This window comes from Mercenaria mercenaria, chromosome 2, assembly GCF_021730395.1.
Source record: "Mercenaria mercenaria strain notata chromosome 2, MADL_Memer_1, whole genome shotgun sequence".
NCBI classification, from domain to species: domain Eukaryota; kingdom Metazoa; phylum Mollusca; class Bivalvia; order Venerida; family Veneridae; genus Mercenaria; species Mercenaria mercenaria.
Genome location: NC_069362.1, coordinates 27,317,268 through 27,339,665, shown reverse-complemented (window position 1 = coordinate 27,339,665; position 22,398 = coordinate 27,317,268). Strand labels below are relative to the sequence as shown.

The 22,398-nt window shown below is 36.5% G+C and overlaps 1 protein-coding gene across 1 annotated transcript in view; it reads left to right on the top strand.

Moving 5' to 3' along the window:
* The window catches only part of LOC123562053 (uncharacterized), a 129,316-nt gene that overhangs the window by 101,247 nt on the left and 5,671 nt on the right, over nt 1–22,398 (top strand). Inside the window, exons 37-44 of the mRNA XM_053524923.1 lie at nt 69–248; nt 1,527–1,607; nt 3,786–3,899; nt 8,392–8,524; nt 14,529–14,677; nt 14,904–15,125; nt 15,716–15,967; nt 18,029–18,114. Coding sequence (XP_053380898.1) covers nt 69–248; nt 1,527–1,607; nt 3,786–3,899; nt 8,392–8,524; nt 14,529–14,677; nt 14,904–15,125; nt 15,716–15,967; nt 18,029–18,114 — 1,217 coding nt within the window. The remainder of the gene's footprint in view (nt 1–68; nt 249–1,526; nt 1,608–3,785; nt 3,900–8,391; nt 8,525–14,528; nt 14,678–14,903; nt 15,126–15,715; nt 15,968–18,028; nt 18,115–22,398) is intronic.

Genomic DNA, 22,398 nt, shown 5'->3' with positions numbered 1-22,398 from the left:
ATACTCGATTTGAAGTTTATTACAGCTCATCAGAGTGGCAGTTATATTTTATTTTTGTTATCTTGTAGCAAAATGTGACGAGGGTTATTTCTCATTCAGTGGTTATAACCAAAATAATGCATGCAGGCAATGTCCCCGTAATCACTACCAAAGCCTGAAAGGGTCAACAGGATGTATACAGTGTGATGGGAGTTCCAGCTACACTGAAAGTGGTGCTCGTACATCTCCTAATGATTGTATATCTTTTAGTAAGTACAACATGTGCTAACTTTACCCTGCTGAATTTCTAAAATGGACTAATCTATCATTCAGTTTGGACAGTACCATTTATTCTTTTGAAGGGGTGTTCACTGAAAATTTACATACTTAACATCGAACAGTGCAGACCATAATCAGCTTGCATGGATGTGCACTAGTCACAAAGGCAAAGTCACTTGGCGCCAGCAGGCTAAAGATTAAAATAAGGGTTTCTTATGACATGATATTATGCAGCAACATGAATATTAATGACTGTGTCAAGTTTTACTTTTTCAATGTTATTATTATGTATATCTGAATTTAAAAATTGCTACCATATAGCAGGTTAATTCTGCGGGCAAAAAAATCTGCGGTTTTGTCCTAAAAATGGGCCTAGTTTATTTCTGCGTTTTTTATTTGAAAAATGCAGGAATTAATTTTTGCGGTTTGCATAAACTGAAAGTAAATTCTGTGCATGGGAAATAGCTACAGCATTTACTACGTCATAATTAAAGACTCGAATGCATATCATTCTCATCAGTTATGTCTTGGTGGCATTATCTAAGTTGGAATCTAGGACAGTAAAGTTGGCGCAGCTGATTTATGTTTAAATCTGATTTCTTTTCATTACCATGCATGATCATAAATCAGAGTTAAAAATAAATACTGTAGGTCTACTACTGGTAATTTATTTTGAAAGACATTTTCATAAAATGTAACACTGCTGTTAGAAAAATTTATGATTTATTTACAAATATATACAAATGCAAAATCTTGTACATAGTCCGTTCACAGTCCATTCAGTTACAACAGTTACAACACACATTAATTAGTTTGTTTCACTTTTCATAAACCTAGAGTGTTTTGTGATATGCGCTTGTAAAGATTACATGCCCGAATTGGTAACCATTCATTCATAGACAATAGATTGTTACAAATAAAAAAAGCAATCAATCACAATCGATACAGTGTGAATAACTTGACAGCAGACAGACGAAAAAACTCGTGAGATAAAGGTAACGTGTCTTTATATTTAGTGAAATATACCAAAGTTTTTTTCTGCGTCAAAAAATTCTGCAAATAGTTTAAATGCGTGGAATTAATTTCTGCGTGACAGCCTCGACCCTGCAAATTAAGCAGAAATAAAAACCTGCAGAACTAACCTGCTATACGATATTTAAATAGATAAGTTTGATATGGTTATGTATAAACTTAGCTACCCATTTAAAAATTGTCATTTCAGTGTAACTTTAAGCTGCTATCATCTTTAATATCTCCTCTTTGTTCAGGTAACCAATGTGACAATTACTGTGAGAATGGCGGAAACTGTGTGATACAGGATAATTTGTCTGTTTGTCAGTGCCCACAAGGTATGTTTTACAGTTACCTGTAATTTTAACGAATTTAACCCTTACCCTGCTCAATTTATATAATGAACTTGTCCATCTTTAAATTTGAACAGTACCAATAACTGTTAAAAGGGATGCTTACCAAAAATATACTGACAATGGTGAACAGTGCAAATCTTGATCAGACTTGGATGTGCAGGCTGATCATGATCTACACTGGCTGCAAAGGCAGAATCAGCTGTGTCCAGCATTTTCTACATTTTCCTTCAAACAAAATTATACAAACTGTCAGTTAAGTGAGACATGAACTGTGATGAAATGATCCATATCAAGGAATTCCTCAGTTTTAAAACATGACTGAAAGACATTTTCTTCTGATAACTTTGAGTCCTCGCTGATTATCTCGTTGCCAGTCTTAAACATTGCTTACCATTAATCATAATACTGTTTTATTCAGGGCATGGTCCCTTAAACCTTAAGTATCTTTACAATTGTGTCTTTGAGTTTTTATTTAAAACACAAAATGATATCACATATTCCTGTTCATTACCGCCTTTTTTGGCAAGGAAGAGCAAAATAATGCCTGCCAAATATTTAAATGATTCCTGTTTGTAGTATTTTGGTTATGCTAATATTTCATGTAAACTCTTAATCAAGAAAACTTGGCTTTAAAAATGCAATGTAATGAAGGAAACTAATGTGGGTTGAACGGCTTTGCATGACATTACCACAAGGACTAGCATTTATCTATTACTCGTCTGAAAATGATAATAATTTTGAAATAGCAACTAAAAGTTCATTTAACAGTTTCATCAACTTTTAGTGTGAATGAAAAAATATGTTTTATATTAATGTTTAATTACAGCACTGTTCTGTACTACCGTTTGATTACAGGACAGTTCTGTACAACTGTTTGATTACAAGACAGTTTTGTACTACTGTCCGAGTACAGGACAGTTCTGTACTATTGTTTGAGTACAAGATACTGCTGTTTGATTAGAGGAAGATTGTGTACTGCTATTTGATCTGAATTATCATTTGATTATACAACAGTTTTATACTACTATTTGATTATAGGATAGATTACACTACTGTTTGATCAGAGGACAGTTCTGTAATGATATTTTATTAAGGAAGCTCGGCACATTTTATAAACTGGAAGTAATAGTGTAACGCCATTTATCCGGATAAAGTAGAATAAAGTTATACGGAAATTAAAATTGTCATATGAATAAAGGCAATCCATAAGATAATTTATTAAAATGACAATGTTGCTATCTTTCTTAAAGCAGAATATTTTATTAGAACATTTAACACGGTAAATAACACCAAAAAAATGTCTTGAAATCTGCATGTTATGTGTTGGGTTCTTTAATCATGGGCAGATTATCTCAAAAAAACAAGTACAGGGACCTATATATTTTATTTCACCATATTGTAGATCATAATGTTTATTTACAATTGTGAGAATTGTCATTAAAATCAACTTTGTAGAAAAATTCTGTTAGTGAAACTGTTATCAAAATTGTGATTTCTACATTGTAGAAAAAAATTTCATCCAAAAGTGCAGAACTTCATGCCCGATTAGCTCAGTAGGTAGAGCGTTGGTCTACGGATCTCGGGGTTGTGAGTTTGATTTAGGCGGGGCGTATGTTCTCCATGACTATTTGATAAATGACATTGTGTCTGAAATCATTAGTCCTCTGCCTCTGATTCATGTAGGAAAATTGGCAGTTACTTGCAGAGAACAGGTTTGCACTGTTACAGTATCTAGGAACACTGGTTTACGGTTAACTGCCCGCTGTTACAAGACTGAAATACTGTTGAAAATTGCATTAAACCCAAAACAAACAAACAAAACCTTAAGGACAGTTCTTTAGTACTATTTGATCACAGGACAGTGCTTTACTATTATTTGATCACAGGACAGTGCTTTACTATTATTTGATCACAGGACAGTGCTTTACTATTATTTGATCACAGGACAGTTCTGTATTGTTATTTGATCGAAGGACAGTTCTGTACTGTCATTTGATCAAAGGACAGTTCTGTACTGTCTTTTGATCAAAGGACAGTTCTGTACTGTCATTTGATCAAAGGACAGTTCTGTGCTAATAGGCCTTAATTGGTATTTGAATACAAGACAGTTCAGTACAATTTTTGATTATTGAACATTCTTAAACTACTTTTTGATTACAGGACAATACTATGGACCACAATGTACCTTAACTGTGAACCACTGTGCGTCTGATCCTTGTTACAATGATGGTATTTGCACCAGCACAGCTTCTACATACCAGTGTAATTGTCGAGGTAGGTGTAATACTGCGATTGTAATTGTTATTGAATATGTTCATACATTGTTGTTACTGTTATTTAGTTCAAAGGGATGCCTGCCAATGCCAGAACCAGTGCATGCAGAGGAGCGAATGAAGTGAATGAAGTCTAGCTAATAAAACTTTATAGTACTGTGACTGATGAAAACTGTCTACTTTCAACTTGCATCGATAATTTCATATATTCATTTTTCTGAACAAATCTTTTTCAGTCGTTAAGAATTAATATATATATTTTGCAAAAAATGCTGGATATCCTATCTAGCCAGAAAGCTGCAAAATTGTATTGGTACGATTTCATATGAATTCATTGGACCATTTTTTTTAATATCTTAAACTTTGTATGTTTTTAGCTCCCCTGAGCAATGCTCATGTGAGTTTTTGTGATCGCTTGATGTCCGGCGTCTGTGGTCTGTCAATATTTAGTTTGTGAAAGAATGATTGTCTTGATAAAATCTAGGCCAAGTTTGAAAATGGGTCATCTGGGTCTAAAAGTAGGTCACTTGGTCAAATCAAAGAAAAACCTTGTGTATGCGATAGAAGCTGTATTGGGTCATCTGGGGTCAAAAACTAGGTCAAATAAAAGAAAAAAAATGTGTCTGCAGTAGAGACTGTATCTTTTAATTAGGGATGGCAACGAATATTCGAAAATTGGTCGAATATTCGAATATGAAAATCAAATTCGAATATTCGTAAATTATTGTATTTTTTTTCAAAGTAAGTATCATTGATTTTGGGCAACATGAGCATGCTAATTCTACAGAATAAAACCATGTCATGTTTGTTTATCGCGTATCAAAAGATGTCCAATTAACAAGAAAATAGCGATGCATAATTGGCAGGGGCCATCGTTACGGATTAACAGTTTGCAACAGGCGTCAGTGTGTCAGATGCATGTCAAAAGATGTCCAATTAACAAGAAAATTGCAATGCATAATTACCTGGGGTCATCGCTATGGATTAACAGTTTGTATTAGGCGTAAATGTGATATCTTTTTATCTTTTGTTCATTTTTATTGGCGCCTGTTTTATGTAAAAAGTTGTTGAATTTTTTTTTTGAAAACAATACCAAACTTGTAGATATTGTCGATCTTTTCACAATATTTTGTACGACGTTTCAGACCATCCGCAGAATCGGTTTTCATCCGCCATCGGCCGTATTCGAATTAAATTTTGAAGTACTTTATAATAAAGTCAAGAAATAACATATGATTGATGCATAAGTTCATGTTGAAGGAGGTTTAAGTCTGCCTTACTTGCTTTTTACACGACGATTTTTACATGCCGATTGAAAATTTTAAAAATGGCGGCGGTAATACAACAGTGCGTCACGTGTTTAAATGGGATGACCTGCTATTTTTAGCTCGACTATTCGAAGAATAGTCTAGCTATTCTACTCACCCTGGCGTCGGCGTCACACCTTGGTTAAGTTTTTGCATGCAAGTACATACAGCTATCATTTAAAGGCCTATAGCTTTGAAACTTATTTATTCTTTTTCTAGGTCAATTACCAACCTCACTGGGTCAAGTTCCATAACTCTAACATGTATTTTGAGCAAATTATGCTCCTTTTTGGACTTAGAAAATTCTGGTTAAAGTTTTACATGCAAGTTACTATCTCCAAAACTAATGCAGATATTGAATTGAAACTTCACATGTGTCTTTGGGGTTATAAAACTAGTTGATAGCACCAAGTCCCATAACTCTGACCTTCATTTTGGCCAAATTATGCCCCCTTTTGGACTTAGAAAATTCTGGTTAAAGTTTTGCGTGCAAGTACATACAGCTATTACTAAAAGGCATATAGATTTGAAACTTATTTTTTCTTTTTCTAGATCAATTACCTACCTCACTGGGTCAAGTCCCATAACTCTGACATGTATTTTGGGCAAATTATGCCCCCTTTTGGACTTAGAAATTCTGGTTAAAGTTTTGCGTGCAAGTACATACAGCTATTACTAAAAGGCATATATATTTGAAACTTATTTTTTCTTTTTCTAGATCAATTACCTACCTCACTGGGTCAAGTCCCATAACTCTGACATGTATTTTGGGCAAATTATGCCCCCTTTTGGACTTAGAAATTCTGGTTAAAGTTTTGCGTGCAAGTACATACAGCTATTACTAAAAGGCATATATATTTGAAACTTATTTTTTCTTTTTCTAGATCAATTACCTACCTAACTGGGTCAAGTCCCATAACTCTGACAAGTATTTTGGGCAAATTATGCCCCCTTTTGGACTTAGAAAATCCTGGTTAAAGTTTTACATGCAAGTTACTATCTCCAAAACTAATGCAGATATTGAATTGAAACTTCACATTTGTTTTCGGGGTTATAAAACTAGTTGATAGAATCAAGTCCCATAACTCTGACATGTATTTTGGGCAAATTATCCCCCCTTTTGGACTTAGAAAATCCTGGTTAAAGTTTTGCGTGCAAGTACATACAGCTATTACCAAAAGGCATATAGCTTTGAAACTTATTTATTCTTTTTCTAGGCCAATTACCAAGATCACTGGGTCAAGTTCCATAACTCTAACTTGTATTTTGAGCAAATTATGCCCCCTTTTGGACTTAGAAAATTCTGGTTAAAGTTTTACACGCAAGTTACTATCTCCAAAACTAATGCAGATTATGGAATTGAAACTTAACATGTTTCTTCGGGGTTATAAAACTAGTTGATAGCATCAAGTCCCATAACTCTGATATGCATTTTGGTCAAATTATGTCCCCTTTCGAACTTAAAACTCTTTTGATATTTAACATTTTGGGTAATAATTTCCTGCTTCTGTGACAATATTTCGAATAGTCGAGCTTGGCTGTCTTACGGACAGCTCTTGTTAGATAAAATTGCGACGGTCTTAATTATAATCATTTTGAAGCTAAAACACTGAATTAGTTAAATCTGTTCATGATTATTCTGACAGAATCGTGAAATAAAACGCTAGGATCGGCGGGTTTTGCTAGGTAGGATCGGGTTACCCGAAACAAACATTTTTTGGCCTTATTACATACGATGATCCACGCTTTAAAAAAATATTTGATATAGATTCATGAAACCTTGCATGAGTCTTAATCATGATATGAACTTGCACACCTCCTATTTTTCATTTGGGTCCGTCCCCTATTTTCAGAGTTATGGTCCCTGAAATAGTCAAAAATGTACATTTTCACCTTGTGACATGCCTAGCTCAAAAAGTGTTTGATATAGATTCATGAAACCTTGCATGAGTCTTAATCATGATATGAACTTGTGCACCTTCTATTTTTCATCTGGCTCAGCCCCCTATTTTCAGAGTTATGGCCCCCAGAAATAGTCAAAAATGCACATTTTCACCTTGTGACACGCCTAGCTCAAAAAGTATTTGATATAGATTCATGAAACCTTGCATGAGTCTTAATCATGATATGAACTTGAGCACCTTCTATTTTCCATTTGGGTCTGCCCCTTATTTATAGAGTTATGGCCCCTTAAATAGTCAAAAATGCACATTTTCACCTTGTGACATGCCTAGCTCAAAAAGTGTTTGATATAGATTCATGAAACCTTGCATGAGTCTTAATCATGATACGAACTTGCGCACCTCCTATTTTTCATCGGTTTCGCCCCCTATTTTCAGAGTTTTGGCCCCTGAAATAGTCAAAAATGCACATTTTCACCTTGTGACACGCCTAGCTCAAAAAGTATTTGATATAGATTCATGAAACCTTGCATGAGTCTTAATCATGATACAAACTTGCGCACCTCCTATTTTTCATTTGGGTCCGCCCCTTATTTTCAGAGTTATGGCCCCTGAAATAGTCAAAAATGTACATTTTCACCTTGTGACGCACCTAGCTCAAAAAGTATTTAATATAAATGGTTGAAAACTTGCATAAGTCTTTATCATGATATAAACTTGCACACCTCTAATTTTTTTGCTGGCTCCACCCCCTATTTTTAAAGTTATGGCCCCCTGAAATAGTAAAAAAGTGCACTTTTTCGCCTAATTATGTGCCTAGCTCAAAAAGTATTAGATGTAATTCAGGAAACCTTGCTGGAGTCTTTATCGTGATGTGACCTTGCACACTTGGCATTCTTATTGAGAATCTTAGCTCTTATTACAGAGTTATGGCCCTTGATATAGCCAAAATAGTGGATTTTTTGTTTGTGATGCTCATAGCTCAAAAAGTATAGGGCCTAGAATAATGGATCCTTTTCATAAAATGTTTGTTGAGGCTATACCCCATTAAGACTGCAAACATTTGAATTATTGCCCCTTATTTGTGACAAATGTACCAGTGGGGGGCACACCCTGTGTCCTACAGACACATTCTAGTTTTAATGGACTTAAATAGTTTTTACAGAAGAAGCACATTTGTATCAACATTTTCTGAATTCCCCTAGAAAATCTTTATGGTGTTTGTTTTGGATGTTTATTTATAAGATGTGGTGCCTGTTTTTGATTTTTGAAGTTTGCATTTAAGGTGTGGCTACAGGAGACAGGTGTGAGAATATAATCAAGAAATGCAACAGTGATACGTGTTTAAATGAAGGCCATTGTGTTAATATACTCAATGGCACAAGATGCTTATGTAAAGAGGGTTTCACTGAGTCAAAGTAGGTATTTTTATGAAGGACATTTTAAAATGTTGTTTTCTTTGTATTCATTTAGTGCAGGTATTTACTGACATTAGTATATATAGGCCATTTGTAGTGCTTAATTGATTTCTTTATCAACCTTTGACCTGCTGGCAGCAAGTGATTCTGCCTTTGCAACCATTGCAGACAAAGATGGTCTGCACTAATCGCTACTCAGTCAGTAAATGTTAATTGAACACCCCTTTGAATACAAAATGGTATTGACCAAATTGAATGATGGACCAGTCCATTTTAGAAATTTAGCAGGTGAAAGGTTGATAACTTGTTTGTCCTCTGTAGAATAACATAGGCAAAGGAGTAGAGTGTGTTTGGCAGTATATGGGGTGAGGAGGTCCTTTCTAACTCACAAATTAGAGAATGAGGGGGCCAACATTACTGTGTCAATGCCACTACACCTTAAATGATAAATGGTTGTGAAATGTGAAAGTGAAATAAATTTTGAATCAGCATTGACATTATACCACATGAAAAATTCAGAAATTCATATCTTATCAAGCTTACTGAGATTTTATGACAGTGGGAGCACACACTCTAATCCTTAATAATTGAGCCGCACCATGAGAATACCAACATAGTGCATTTGCGACCAGAATGGATCCAGAACAGCCTGCACATCCATACTGTTTCACTAACAGTTTCTCAAATTGCAATAGGTTTTGAAAGCGAACAGCATGGATCCTGGCCAGACTGTGCGGATGCTGATAATTTCCAAATTGACAAATTTGAGGGTAAAAAAAACATTGCACAAGTTAAGAAATTATAATGTTGGTAAGAGCACATATGCTCAGTTACCATGACACCTAAATCTATTAAACATATTCATCAAAAAAAGAAATGGAAAATAGATTTCTAACAGAATTTCAGAAGAACTCTGCAGCTCAGTTCTTATGAAAGCCTGTGAGAAATGTATTTTCCATGTCTTTTTACAACACTTAGAAAACTGACTGATTAATGATGTCATGTACTATATTATATCTTAGCCACTTCGTTTAAATGAGTGGATTTTTAAAGATGTTTTCATTTGTATTTGAGCCGCACCACGAGGAAACCAACATAGTGCATTTGCGACCAGCATGGATCCAGACCAGCCTGTGCTGAAAGCCTATCGCAGTTAGAAAAACCATTAGTGAACAGCATGGATCCTGACTAGACTGTCCGAATGCGAAGGCTGGTCTGGATCTATGCTGGCTCAAATGTGCTATGTTGGTTTCCTCATGGCATGGCTTATTTCTTTTAATGTTGATTTCAATGGACTTAAAACTTGTTAAAATGTGAAAAAGTTGCTGCAAATGTTCATTATTAATCAATGCAAATATAATTCATTAATATTTTCTTTGTCTTTCGCACTGAAATCAGTAAGTAGGTATAGTTTTGTGCAACATTCATATTGTATTTTAGAGGCATATAACCAGTATGGAATGAACTGAGGTGCATGTTTATAGCTTGTTTAAAATTATTGATTTCTGATTCATTAGAGGTTTGGGTATTTTATTTTCTTGTAACTTTATTCTAGTTTTTGTCGAGCCCGCTTGCAGAAGCAAAGACATAGTTGCCCAAATGGCTGTTTGGTGTATGTGTGAGTGTGCATCCCGACGTGTGTGCATGCGCCCATCCGATTTGTTTGTCCTGTCCATAACTTTGGCATGCATAGAGCAATCTTGTTTATATTTTGGTATGAATGTTAACCTCAGTGAAACGGAGTGTCATGCGAAAACCTGAGGTTCCTAAATCAAAGGTCAAGGTCACAGTTGGAAGTCAAAGGTCATGTCAGGTCTTGTCTGGCCCATAACTTTGACATGCATTGAGGAATCTTGTTTATATTTAGCATGAATGTTAACCTCAGTGAGACAAGAGTATCATGCACAAACCCAAGGTTCCATTCTCAAAGGTCAAGGTCACAGTTGGAGGTCAAAGGTGATGTCAGATCTTGTCTGACCCATAATTTTGACATACATTGAGGAATCTTGTTTATATTTGGCATGAATGTTTAACTCACTGAGAAAGAGTCTCTCTCAAAGGTCAAGGTCACAGTTATGGGTCAAAAGAAGGGCTCGAGATGTTGTCCGTTGGCATCTAGTTTTGAGGCATTTGACTAAATGGTTCAAGAATCTCTGATGAATCAGTTTATTTTGCAATGCTAGCTTTATTCAAGACATATATTTACACAGTTGTGAGATTCTGTATAAGAGATCATAATGCATGCTTTCTGCATCTTGCTTCTAGCAAGGTTCTGCTGTATGAAACATGACAATTTTAACATTATAGGTTCCAGTCTGGCACTACAAGATATAACAAGTTTAAAATTACACATTTCTCTCTGACACTGCAATACATAACAGGCTTAACATTAAATGTTCCTGTCTGGCACTACAAGATTAAACCTTTTACTTTCTGGGACTACAAGAGATAACAAGTTTAACATTACAATTTTCTGTTTGGCACCAAAAGACATAACAGGTTTATTATTAATCTTTACTGGACTACAAGACATAACAGGTCTAACTTTTCATGTTCCTGTCTGACACTACAAGACATAACTTTTTACTGTTTAGAACTAAAAGACATAACAAGTTTACATTAAACATTCTGTCTGACACTACAAGACAATCAAATAACTGGTTTAACATTTCACTTTAATTTCTTATACATCAGACAAGCAGACATAACAAATAAACATAACATTTTCCTGTTTGGGTCATGGAAATACCAGACATATCATATTAAACATATCATATTCGTGCCAAAAACTATAATATATAACAGGTTTAACATTACACTTTCCTTTTTGGGACACTAAACTTTCATACACATTAGGCTTAACATTACACTCTCATGTCTGGGACACTAAACTTTCATACACATTAGGCTTAACATTACACTCTCATGTCTGGGACACTAAACTTTCATACACATTAGGCTTAACATTACACTCTCATGTCTGGGACATGGTTCTCCAAAAGATAATAGGTAAGGGTAGATTTCTCGTGAGCACATAGCACCAAAAAACACAGCCCCAGAGCCACGCATTTACATAGTAGGCCCACAACAAAAAGAAGCTGTAATGGAAAAATATATCAGACGGGTTATTTAAACATCCAACAAGTACATATTAAATTATGCTAAATATTGATGAAGGGGAAGGAAATGGCAAGGGGCGAAATGGCGTCGGGAATGGGGGGAGGGAAGGAATCCGAAGGGGAAAGTTGAACAAGGACGAATATACAGGGGAATGCCATGTTCTTTAAAAACAGTCGCACTTCAACGTAAACACAATAGCGCAGACACAAATGTACCAAAGATAAACACACAACTACGATCAACTAAATAACATAGAAAAACGAACAAGCAACACATAAAAAAAACAGTAGGGCACCAAGACATGATAATTTCCTGACTGTGACTATAAGACATTAAGTTTAACTTCCCCACTTTGTTGCCTGTGACTATCAGACATTATATTTTCCTGTCTGGGAATACCAGACATCATACTTTCCAGTTTGGGAATACCAGCATACTTTCTTGTTTGGGAATACCAGACATCATACTTTCCTGTTTGGGAATACCAGACATCATACTTTCCTGTTTGGGAATACCAGCATACTTTCCTGTTTGGAAATACCAGACATCATACTTTACTATTTGGGAATACCAGCATACTTTCCTGTTTGGAAATACCAGACATCATACTTTCCTGTTTGGGAATACCAGACATCATACTTTCCTGTTTGGGAATACCAGACATTATACTTTCCTGTTTGGGAATACCAGACAAACCAGTTGAAAAGGGATACACAGGTTAAATTGGGGATGAAAAATTTAAATCCTTTAGATCAATGTATAAACAATATTTTTCACGCTTTGTAGAGACAAATTTAGTTAAAATAGATATATGGTTCATTCTTTAATGATGTATATGTGCAATTTTCATGCCCTTGCTACAATGACTTGTGTATGCCGGGACGATAACACCTTGATATAAAATGTCACATTTTGTTTTTTCCTTTTAATATTAGTTTCTCATTTTTCCCATCAACAAGGAAGATCGTCACAGTTTGATGGTCAGATTCTTGATTTGGCGATTTAACATAATATGCTTTCCAGACTTAATATTTAATCATATAGGGTCACAGCAAAATTTAATTCAATACTTTTCTTTGTCATCGAATACACATAAGGCATAATATATTCATTCATCATTAGCTACCGTCTTTTGTCAGGCATAACACAGCCTTTCACCATTAGTTAGCTCCCATCATCAACCCGTACACATGAGGCAAAACAGATTCATTCACAACTTGTAACCTGCCTGCTTCTTCTGCTTGATGTTGCTGAGCAACAGGATATGAAAAATACAGAATACTATAAAAGTGGTAGTAGGGTTATGTTGTCATGAAAAGCATAGTAGTATGGTTGCATTTAGTATCACTATTGAAACGTTAAGATCAAACTTTTTGTACATGGCCATTGATGATACAGGATGACATGCTACATAGAAAAATTTAAAAATAAACTTCAAACTATTGTAAACTGTTCTATAGAAAGGACATTTCGATGAATTCATTCAGTGATTTAGTTCTGTGCTACATAATGTAATGTCTTAATATGCATTTAGTTCTTACACGGCAGATTTGATAGAAGAAGCTCCATAACATTGCCTCTTGTAAACACTCAAGAGGTCATTTGTATTTCTGTCCCTTGTAAACACTCCAGAGGTCAGTTTGTTTTTATGCCCCTTGTCAAACACTCCAGTGGTCAGTTTGATTTTATGTCCTTTCTGAACACTCCAGAGGACAGTTTGTTTTTATGTCTTTTGGGAACACTCCAAAGGTCAGTTTCTTTTTATGTTCTTTGTAAACACTCCGGAGGTCAGTTTGTATTAATGTCCCTTGTAAATGCTTCAGTTTGTATTTATCTCCCTTGTAAACTCTCCAGAGGACAGATTGTTTTTATGTCCCTTGTAAACATGCCAGAGGTCATTTTTTTTAATGTCCCTTGTAAACACTCTAGAGGTCAGTTTGTACTTATGTCCATTGTAATCACTCAAGAGGTCAGTTTGTATTTATGCCCCTTGTAAACACTCCAGAGTGTAAACACTCCAAAAGGTCAGTTTGTATCTATGTCCCTAGAAAACACCCAGAGGTCAGTTTGTTTTTATGCCTCTTGTAAACACTCCATAGGTCAGTTTTGTAATTATGCCCCTTGTAAACACCCCAGAGGTCAGTTTGTTTTTATGCACCTTGTAAACACTCTAGAGGTCAGCTTGTTTTTACAGCTCTTGTAAACACTCCAGAGGTTAGTTTGTTTTCATGTCCAGTGTAAAAGTCAGCTTGTTATTAAGCCCCTTGTAAACACTCCAGAGGTCAATTCATATTTATGTCCCAGGTTACAACACTCTAGAGGTCAGCTTGTTTTTATGCCCCTTGTAATCTCTCAAGAGGTCAGCCGCTTTGTATAAAATTTGTGTGCCTCAGCACAACTACATCTATTTTTATATGTTCAGTGTGCTTTGGCACAGCTGCATCACTTTATATAAAATTTGTATGCTTTGGCACAGCTGCATTACAGTAACTGTGTTTACCATCAGTGTGCCTTGGCACAGCCTCATCACTGTGTAAACTGTTGGTTTTACAATGTTTTCAATCTCTTCTAGACTTACAATCTATTAATAGAAGAATTCACAAATAAGTTGTTAAGGTTTCAGATTTTAGAACCATTTTCTTCTCACTGATATTGGTCTGATAAGGATAAGTTAATTTATGTAAGATGGCCACCAAGCTGCTGAGTCAGATATTATGGTGTCAAAATAATATTCTAAAAGTTTCAGCATTGATTTGTTGATTTTTGTCAATATTTTGAAGTCAGCCAATGGCCAAACATCATTTGGGGGCTGTTTTATAACTGTTCCGAATGTATTGAAAATATCGTCACTTTTGAATATTGAATTTGTTTGCTATCATTATAGCTGTGCAGATCAGAGGGATATTTGTCAGACAAATCCATGTTCACTAACAGGAACCTTGGAATGCAAGGACGTTAGTCTAGATAATGATTTGCGCCGCTTTTGTGTATGTCGATCAGGATACACTGGGGAGACGTGTAGTGAGGATGTAGGTACGTCAGATACTGAGAATGGTTTGTCTCACTTAACAACCTTTTTAACAATTATTTATGCTGCATGATCGAGAATAATAGTAAAGTGCTGCTGTTTCAAGTTTCATACATAAATTGATGATAGTAACACGAATAATATAGAGGATGATTAAAAGCACACTTTGAGGGCTTAATTTTCACACTAATGGTCAAATTTCACAATAACTGTCAAATTTTAATTATTCAGATGAATGTGCATCTAACCCATGCATAAATGGTGGCACATGCCAGAATCTGCTGAATGCATTCAGATGTGATTGCCCGACTGGTTACGGCGGTACTTACTGTGAATCACGCTCCAGCACATGCTCAAGAATCAACTGTCAACAATCTGATACATCAGCTTCCTGTGTTGACGTACACAGCAGAGACCAGCCAACTTGTATATGTAATCCAGGATATTCTTATGGTATGTTTTTATGCCCCCGAAGGGAGGCATATTAGTTTGCAACTGTCCGTCTGTTCGTTCGTTAGTTTGTTCGTCACAACGTTAACTTTTTGCATGAAGGCACTTTACTCGCGAACCTCTGCATCCAGGACCTTCAAACTTCACATGCTGATAGTACTTATTGAGTACACGACCCCTATTGACTTTGGGGTCACCAGGTCAAAGGTCAAGGTCACAAGGTCAAGGCGCTGCAGGGGCATTTGTCACCATTAGTGACAGCTTTTGTTATTTACATTGTTAGTTTCTTCTTACCAGTATTTTTAAGCCTGGTTACCCTTACATTGTTTTGTAGAAGTGCCTTCCTGTTGTGCTGTAGAAATAAATACGCCTTTGTGAGGAAACATACTAGTATGCACATAGTAAATAATTCTAAGATGATATCATAGAAATACATTTGTCTTCAAGATTTTCTAGAATCAATGTTGTTATTCGCTATAAAGCTGTCTAACATTGTAAGATTTGTTTAGGAGTTATTGGAGATATTTAGATGTGATTGAGCTTGGTAGGTGTGTTATAATTTGCATGTAAATTTGTACTTTCCATGAATGTAGATAATGATGGCTATTCCCAGTACGAGATCAGACTGGACAGGGCACCCAGCAACCTTGAAACCTATACGGCTGCTGCACCTGACACAGTCGCAGGTTGCCGGGACAGATGCACAAGTCTCGGAGTAAGCTGTGACAAATTTGCATTTAGCACGGCAGACAACAAATGTTACGTGTGGAGTTCATTTGTTCAGCTGAATCTTATTACCTATAACGGTGTCAACATGTACACAAAGATGGTGATTTATCCCGATGGTAAGTCCAATCTATCCAGATCTTAAATGAGCATGCATTGTCTTAAGATACTAGATGTTACAGATTGAAAATGGTCTGAACTTCCTATAAATTGAGCCACACCATGAGAAAACCAGTGCATTTGCGACAAGCTTGGATCCTGACCAGCCTGTGCATCCGTGAGGTCTTGTCAGGAACCATGCTGTTCGCTTTCAAAGCCTACTGCAATTAGAGAAACCATTAGCGAACAGCAAATGCACAGACTGGTCTGGATCCATGCTGGTTGCAAATGCTTTATGTTGGTTTTCTGATGGTGTGGCTCAATTTCTCTTTTCTCCCTGTTTGGGTATCATATCTTAAAATTCAGTGTTTAGAATAGCTTATACACTCGCACTAGCTGCTTCATTATTGTCACTGTTTTCAGACATGGCTGTAAATTTTACATAGAGAAAGTTTATAAGTGTGTCTCCATAATGAATTTATTGAACTCATGGAATAGAAATGAAAAAAATCAAACTCTACATTTCATTTGTTTTGTACAACTGGGTGTCACTAAACTTGTTTGTTTGGGGTTTAGCACCATTTTTCAACAGTATTTCAGTCATGTAACGGCGGGCAGTTAACCTAACCAGTGTTCCTTGATTCTGTACTAGTACAAACCTGTTCTTCGCAAGTAACTGCCAACTTCCACACATGAATCAGAGGTGGAGGACTAATGATTCCAGACACAATGTCGTTTATCAAATAGTCACAGAAAACATACGCCCCGCTTGTGGATCGAACTCACAACCACGTGATCCATAGACAAGTGCTCTACCTACTGTGCTAAGCAGATGGGCTAGGTGTCACTAAAGTCATGTGTTTCTGAAAATTCATCAAAAATGAATTTTAAAAAGGTTCACTGCCAACATAGACAGAGTTTGATTTATCCAGATAGTAAATTTTCTAAGTGGTCTCACATGATGACATTGTCTAATAATATCTGTCAAACCATAATGTGTGTGAACATGCCCATTGGTTGTTTTGGAACCCACCTGATTGCCAGTTTACAGTTAACCTACGGAACAGTCAACAAACAGACATCATCTTGAAGCATAATTTTTGTAAAAAAAAATGTGTATAATATAAATTAAATGTACATGCATTTTAAAATTGTATTAAGTACATGATATGTAATGTATATATAACTTTATAAGCTTGTTCACTGTGATGATCTGACATGCATTGCATAGGTTCCATAACTTAATTTGGCATTGTTACAAAATTATTGCCTTTTTTAGGCTGAGCAATTTTTAGCTAATCTGAGTTTTTTTTTAAAATAACTGAGGAGTTATTGTCATCACTTGATCACTGTCCACATCAGCATCTGCATCTGCATTTCCTTGTTAAGTTTTATGTTTAGGTGAATTTTTCTCCTAAACTATCAAAGCTATTGCTTTTAAACTTGCAACACTAAGTCTTGTTCACCATCAAAAGCTGAATCTGTACAAGAAACATAACTCCAACCTGCTTTTTTGCAAAAATTATGGCCCCTTTTGGACTTAGAAAATCAGACTTTGTGGTAGAGTTTTGTGTTTAGGTGAGTTTTTCTCCTAAACTAACAAAACTATTGCTTTTAAACTTGCAACACTTGTTCACCATCAAAAGCTGATTCTGTACAAAAGAAACGTAACTCCATCCTGCTTTTTGCAAGAATTATAGCCCCTTTTGGACTTAGAAAATCATGGGTATGACTATATTTCTATTATACAGAGACAAAAAAAAAATGAGATGAGCATCAGCACTGGCAAGGTGGTGCTCTTGTTTGTTAAGATTTTGTATGTAAGCTGGTATCTCAGTACCTACTAATGGGTTGAATTGAAACTTCTCAAATTTATTCACACTTTAACTGACTTGTGTTGTAAAGGTTAAAGAACACAGTCAATTTACTTAATTTTGTGACAAAGATGTTGTTATGTATTGCTGTTCTCCAACAGCTCTCGATTGCTATTATCATGCAATTAGAAAATGAACAGACACTGTAGACTTTCAAGTGTTTTTTTACAAGCATGTTACATTTAACTTTCCCGTTTTTTATTACAGACGACTTTTATACACCGAGGTATAACCTTAACACACCAACTGTATTCTCTCAGTCAGACAGAGAACTTCTAGCTACACTAAATAGCGTAAGTATATGTACACCTGAATTACAGTCACCTTAACACACCTACTGTATTCTCTCAGTCAGACAGAGAACTTCTAGCTACACTAAATAGCGTAAGTATATGTACACCTGAATTACAGTCACCTTAACACACCTACTGTATTCTCTCAGTCAGACAGAGAACTTCTAGCTACACTAAATAGCGTAAATATATGTACACCTGAATTACAGTCACCTTAACACACCTACTGTATTCTCTCAGTCAGACAGAGAACTTCTAGCTACACTAAATAGCGTAAGTATATGTACACCTGAATTACAGTCTAAGACCTCTTTCTGCTACTGTAAAAGCACATTATTTTTACCGGGACAAAATTTTGCTAATTTGAAATTTTGAATATGTTTGTGAGGTTTTATATCTGGGAGATAGTAAAATAGAAAATCATCCTTTTTCTGGCTTGGTTGTCCATAAAACTTACACATCATAATACACAGTATGTTTTATTGTTAAACTGATTTATGATACTGGTACCAGTTAGATTGATCACAGTTAATTGTATGAATGTTTGAATACCTCTAATTACCCGTAAACCATGATGAAACCTGTATCTGTAATATAGTATCATTGTAGCAGTCTGGTCAGGATCCATGCTGTTCGCTAACAGTTTCTCTAATTGCAATAGACTTTGAAAGCGAACAGCATGGATCCTGACCAGACTGCGCGGATGCGCATCAGCGCAGTCTGGTCAGGATCCATGCTGTTCGCTAACAGTTTCTCTAATTGCAATAGACTTTGAAAGCGAACAGCATGGATCCTGACCAGACTGCGCGGATGCTCAGGCTGGTCTGGATCCATGCTGGTCGCAAAGCCACTATGTTGGTTTTCTCATGGTGCGGCTCATATTACAGTGAAGCTACGGTCTTTAAGCTAGCCTGAATATTGTATCTGTATTGGTATAACCTTAAGAAGCCTACACCTATATCACACTTAGCCACCCTAAATTTAGTGAATATACTAGTATGTCTGTAGTCATAATAATACACCTATATCTTACCAGAACTTATAGCCACTGTTGATAGTTTTAGTTTACAAGTATAACTTAGAGACACATACATAAATATGAAACTCAGACGAAGACTATGTTATATATTATGTAAATAGTTGTAGTATACACGTCTGTTCTGAAGACTTCTACACCTATATAGCGATCAGACCTAAAAACTCTCGCTACCTTAAATAGTGTAAGTATACTTGACCAACTCGAACCTTCACCTATATCAGAGACTATAACAATCTGGGCACCTTTAACTTTTAAGTTCGTAAGTTCACTTGCGCCTATATCACACTTGCACATAAGAAGATGCTGACATTTTTTTTTTACAGTCAGACAAACCTATTACCATATAGGTGAATACATGCAATCTCATACATTATGCCCCTCTGTGAATAAAAGACCATGGAGAATATTGATTCACTAATGTCATTGGACACCTGTATTTATGCTCTTACAACCTTTAGCTGTACCAAATTGGAGAGCATAGCATTTTATGAGCTTTGTGTTAGCAATCGTAACACTTCTCCTCATCAAAGAAGTCATCATTTATGATGATTATGTAAGACATTTTGGTATAGAAAGTGTCATTTTCAACATGAGATATAGGCTGTTCACAGATGAGTTAAAATGAGTGAAGAGTTTTTGCCATAACAGAAATTCAAGAGCATAGCATTTTATGACAAAAAATCCAAACTACCTGTAGCAGGATTTAAAACTGGGTCACATGGGTACTAGTCCAATGTGTAAGCAACCATAACACTTCCCCTCTTTAAGGAAGTCGTAATTTATGATGACATATAAACCATTTTGGCATAGAAAGTGCCATTTTCAGCACGACATTATTATGTCTCCCCCAGGAGACATATTGTTTTTGCCCTGTCCGTCCGTCCGTCTGTCCGTCTGTCCTTCCGTCCGTACGTCACACTTCATTTCCGAGCAATAACTGGAGAACCATTTGACCTAGAACCTTCAAACTTCATAGAGTTGTAGGGCTGCTGGAGTAGACAACCCCTATTGTTTTTGGGGTCACTCCGTCAAAGGTCAAGGTCACAGGGGCCTGAACATTGAAAACCATTTCCGATCAATAACTAGAGAACCACTTGACCCAGAATGTTGAAACTTCATAGGATGATTGATCATGAAGAGTAGATGACCCCTATTGGTTTTGGGGTCACTCCGTCAAAGGTCAAGGTCACAGGGGCCTGAACATTGAAAACCATTTCCGATCAATAACTAGAGAACCACTTGACGCAGAATGTTGAAACTTCATAGGATGATTGGTCATGAAGAGTAGATGACCCCTATTGATTTTGGGGTCACTCCGTCAAAGGTCAAGGTCACAGGGGCCTGAACATTGAAAACCATTTCCGATCAATAACTAGAGAACCACTTGACCCAGAATGTTGAAACTTCATAGGATGATTGGTCATGAAGAGTAGATGACCCCTATTGATTTTGGGGTCACTCCATCAAAGGTCAAGGTCACAGGGGCCTGAACATTGAAAACCATTTCCGATCAATAACTAGAGAACCACTTGACCCAGAATGTTGAAACTTCATAGGATGATTGTACATGCAAAATAGATGACCCCTATCGATTTTGGGGTCACTCCATTAAAGGTCAAGGTCACAGGGGCCTGAACATTGAAAACCATTTCCGATCAATAACTTGAGAACCACTTGACCCAGAATGTTGAAAATTAATAGGATTATTGGTCATGAAGAGTAGATGACCCCTAACGATTATGGGGTCACTCCGTCAAAGGTCAAGGTCACAGGGGCCTGAACATTGAAAACCATTTCCGATCAATAACTAGAGAACCACTTGACCCAGAATGTTGAAACTTCATAGGATGATTGGTCATGCAGAGTAGATGACCCCTAACGATTTTAGGGTCACTCTGTTAAAGGTCAAGGCCACAGGGGCCTGAACATGGAAAACCATTTCCAATCAATAACTTGAGAACCTCTCGACCCAGAATGTTGAAATAGGATGATTGGTCATGAAGAGTAGATGACCCCTAACGATTATGGGGTCACTCCGTCAAAGGTCAAGGTCACAGGGGCCTGAACATTGATAACCAGTTCTGATCAATAACTTGAGAACCACTTGACCCAGAATGTTGAAACTTCATAGGATGATTGAACATGCAGAGTAGATGACCCCTATTGATTTTGGGGTCAGTCTGTTAAAGGTCAAGGTCACAGTGGCCTGTTCATGTAAAATCATTTTTTGGAAATAACTTGAGAACCACTTGACCTACAATGTTGAAACTTAATAGGATGATTGGACATGCAGAGTATATGACCCCTATTTATTTTGAGGTCACTTGATCAAAGGTCAAGGTCACAGGAGCCTGAACAGTGACTGGAGAACCACTAGGCCAAGAGTGTTGAAATTTAGCGGGATGACTGGACATGCCAAGTAGATGATCCCTATTGCAGCCAACCATCAGTGTCTCTTTGATTTTGCTCCTGACCCCTATTGACTTCTTGCCTATAGGACTTTGCATTGGGGGAGACATGCGCTTTTTTACAAAAGCATTTTCTAGTTAATAAGGTTGTTTCCAGTAGAGCCCCCATCTTAATGGTTAAAGCATAACAAATCAAAGAGCATAGCATTTTACGACGAAAAATCCAAATTGCCTGTGTCGGGATTTGAACTCTGGTTGCTTGGATGAAAGTGCTTTACCAGTAATCACTGAGCCAAAGAATCTGCTCTCTGATGCAGTTGACAGAAATTAGCTTTAAATATACAGGCTTTGCGTAAGTTAACATAACATTGTGTGTTTAGGATACAGTGGTTAGCAAGTAAGCCATGTGGTTTCTAGGTAATAATTATTGAAGGCTTCAGTCTCTAGTTGTCAACTTTCATAGGACGATTGCTTGTGGTCACTAGTTGAACCTTGTTATTTTGGGGATATTTGAATAATGTCAGAAATCAAAATCATGCCATGCATTTGGTATTAGATTCCCATTTCCCTGCAACAGGCAACCATTTCAGGTATATTTGAGCTGCACCATGAGAAAACCAACTTAATGCATTTGCGGCTAGCATGGATCCAGACCAGCCTGCGCATCCATTGTTAATTACAATAGGCTTTGAAAGTGAACAGAATGGATCCTGACCAGACTGGTCTGCATCCATGCTGGTCGCAAATGCACTATGTTGGTTTTCTTATGGCGCAGCTCATTTGTTTTACAAGCAGTCTGTGATAAAAACTGTTATGAGGTATGCTTACAGCAAAATA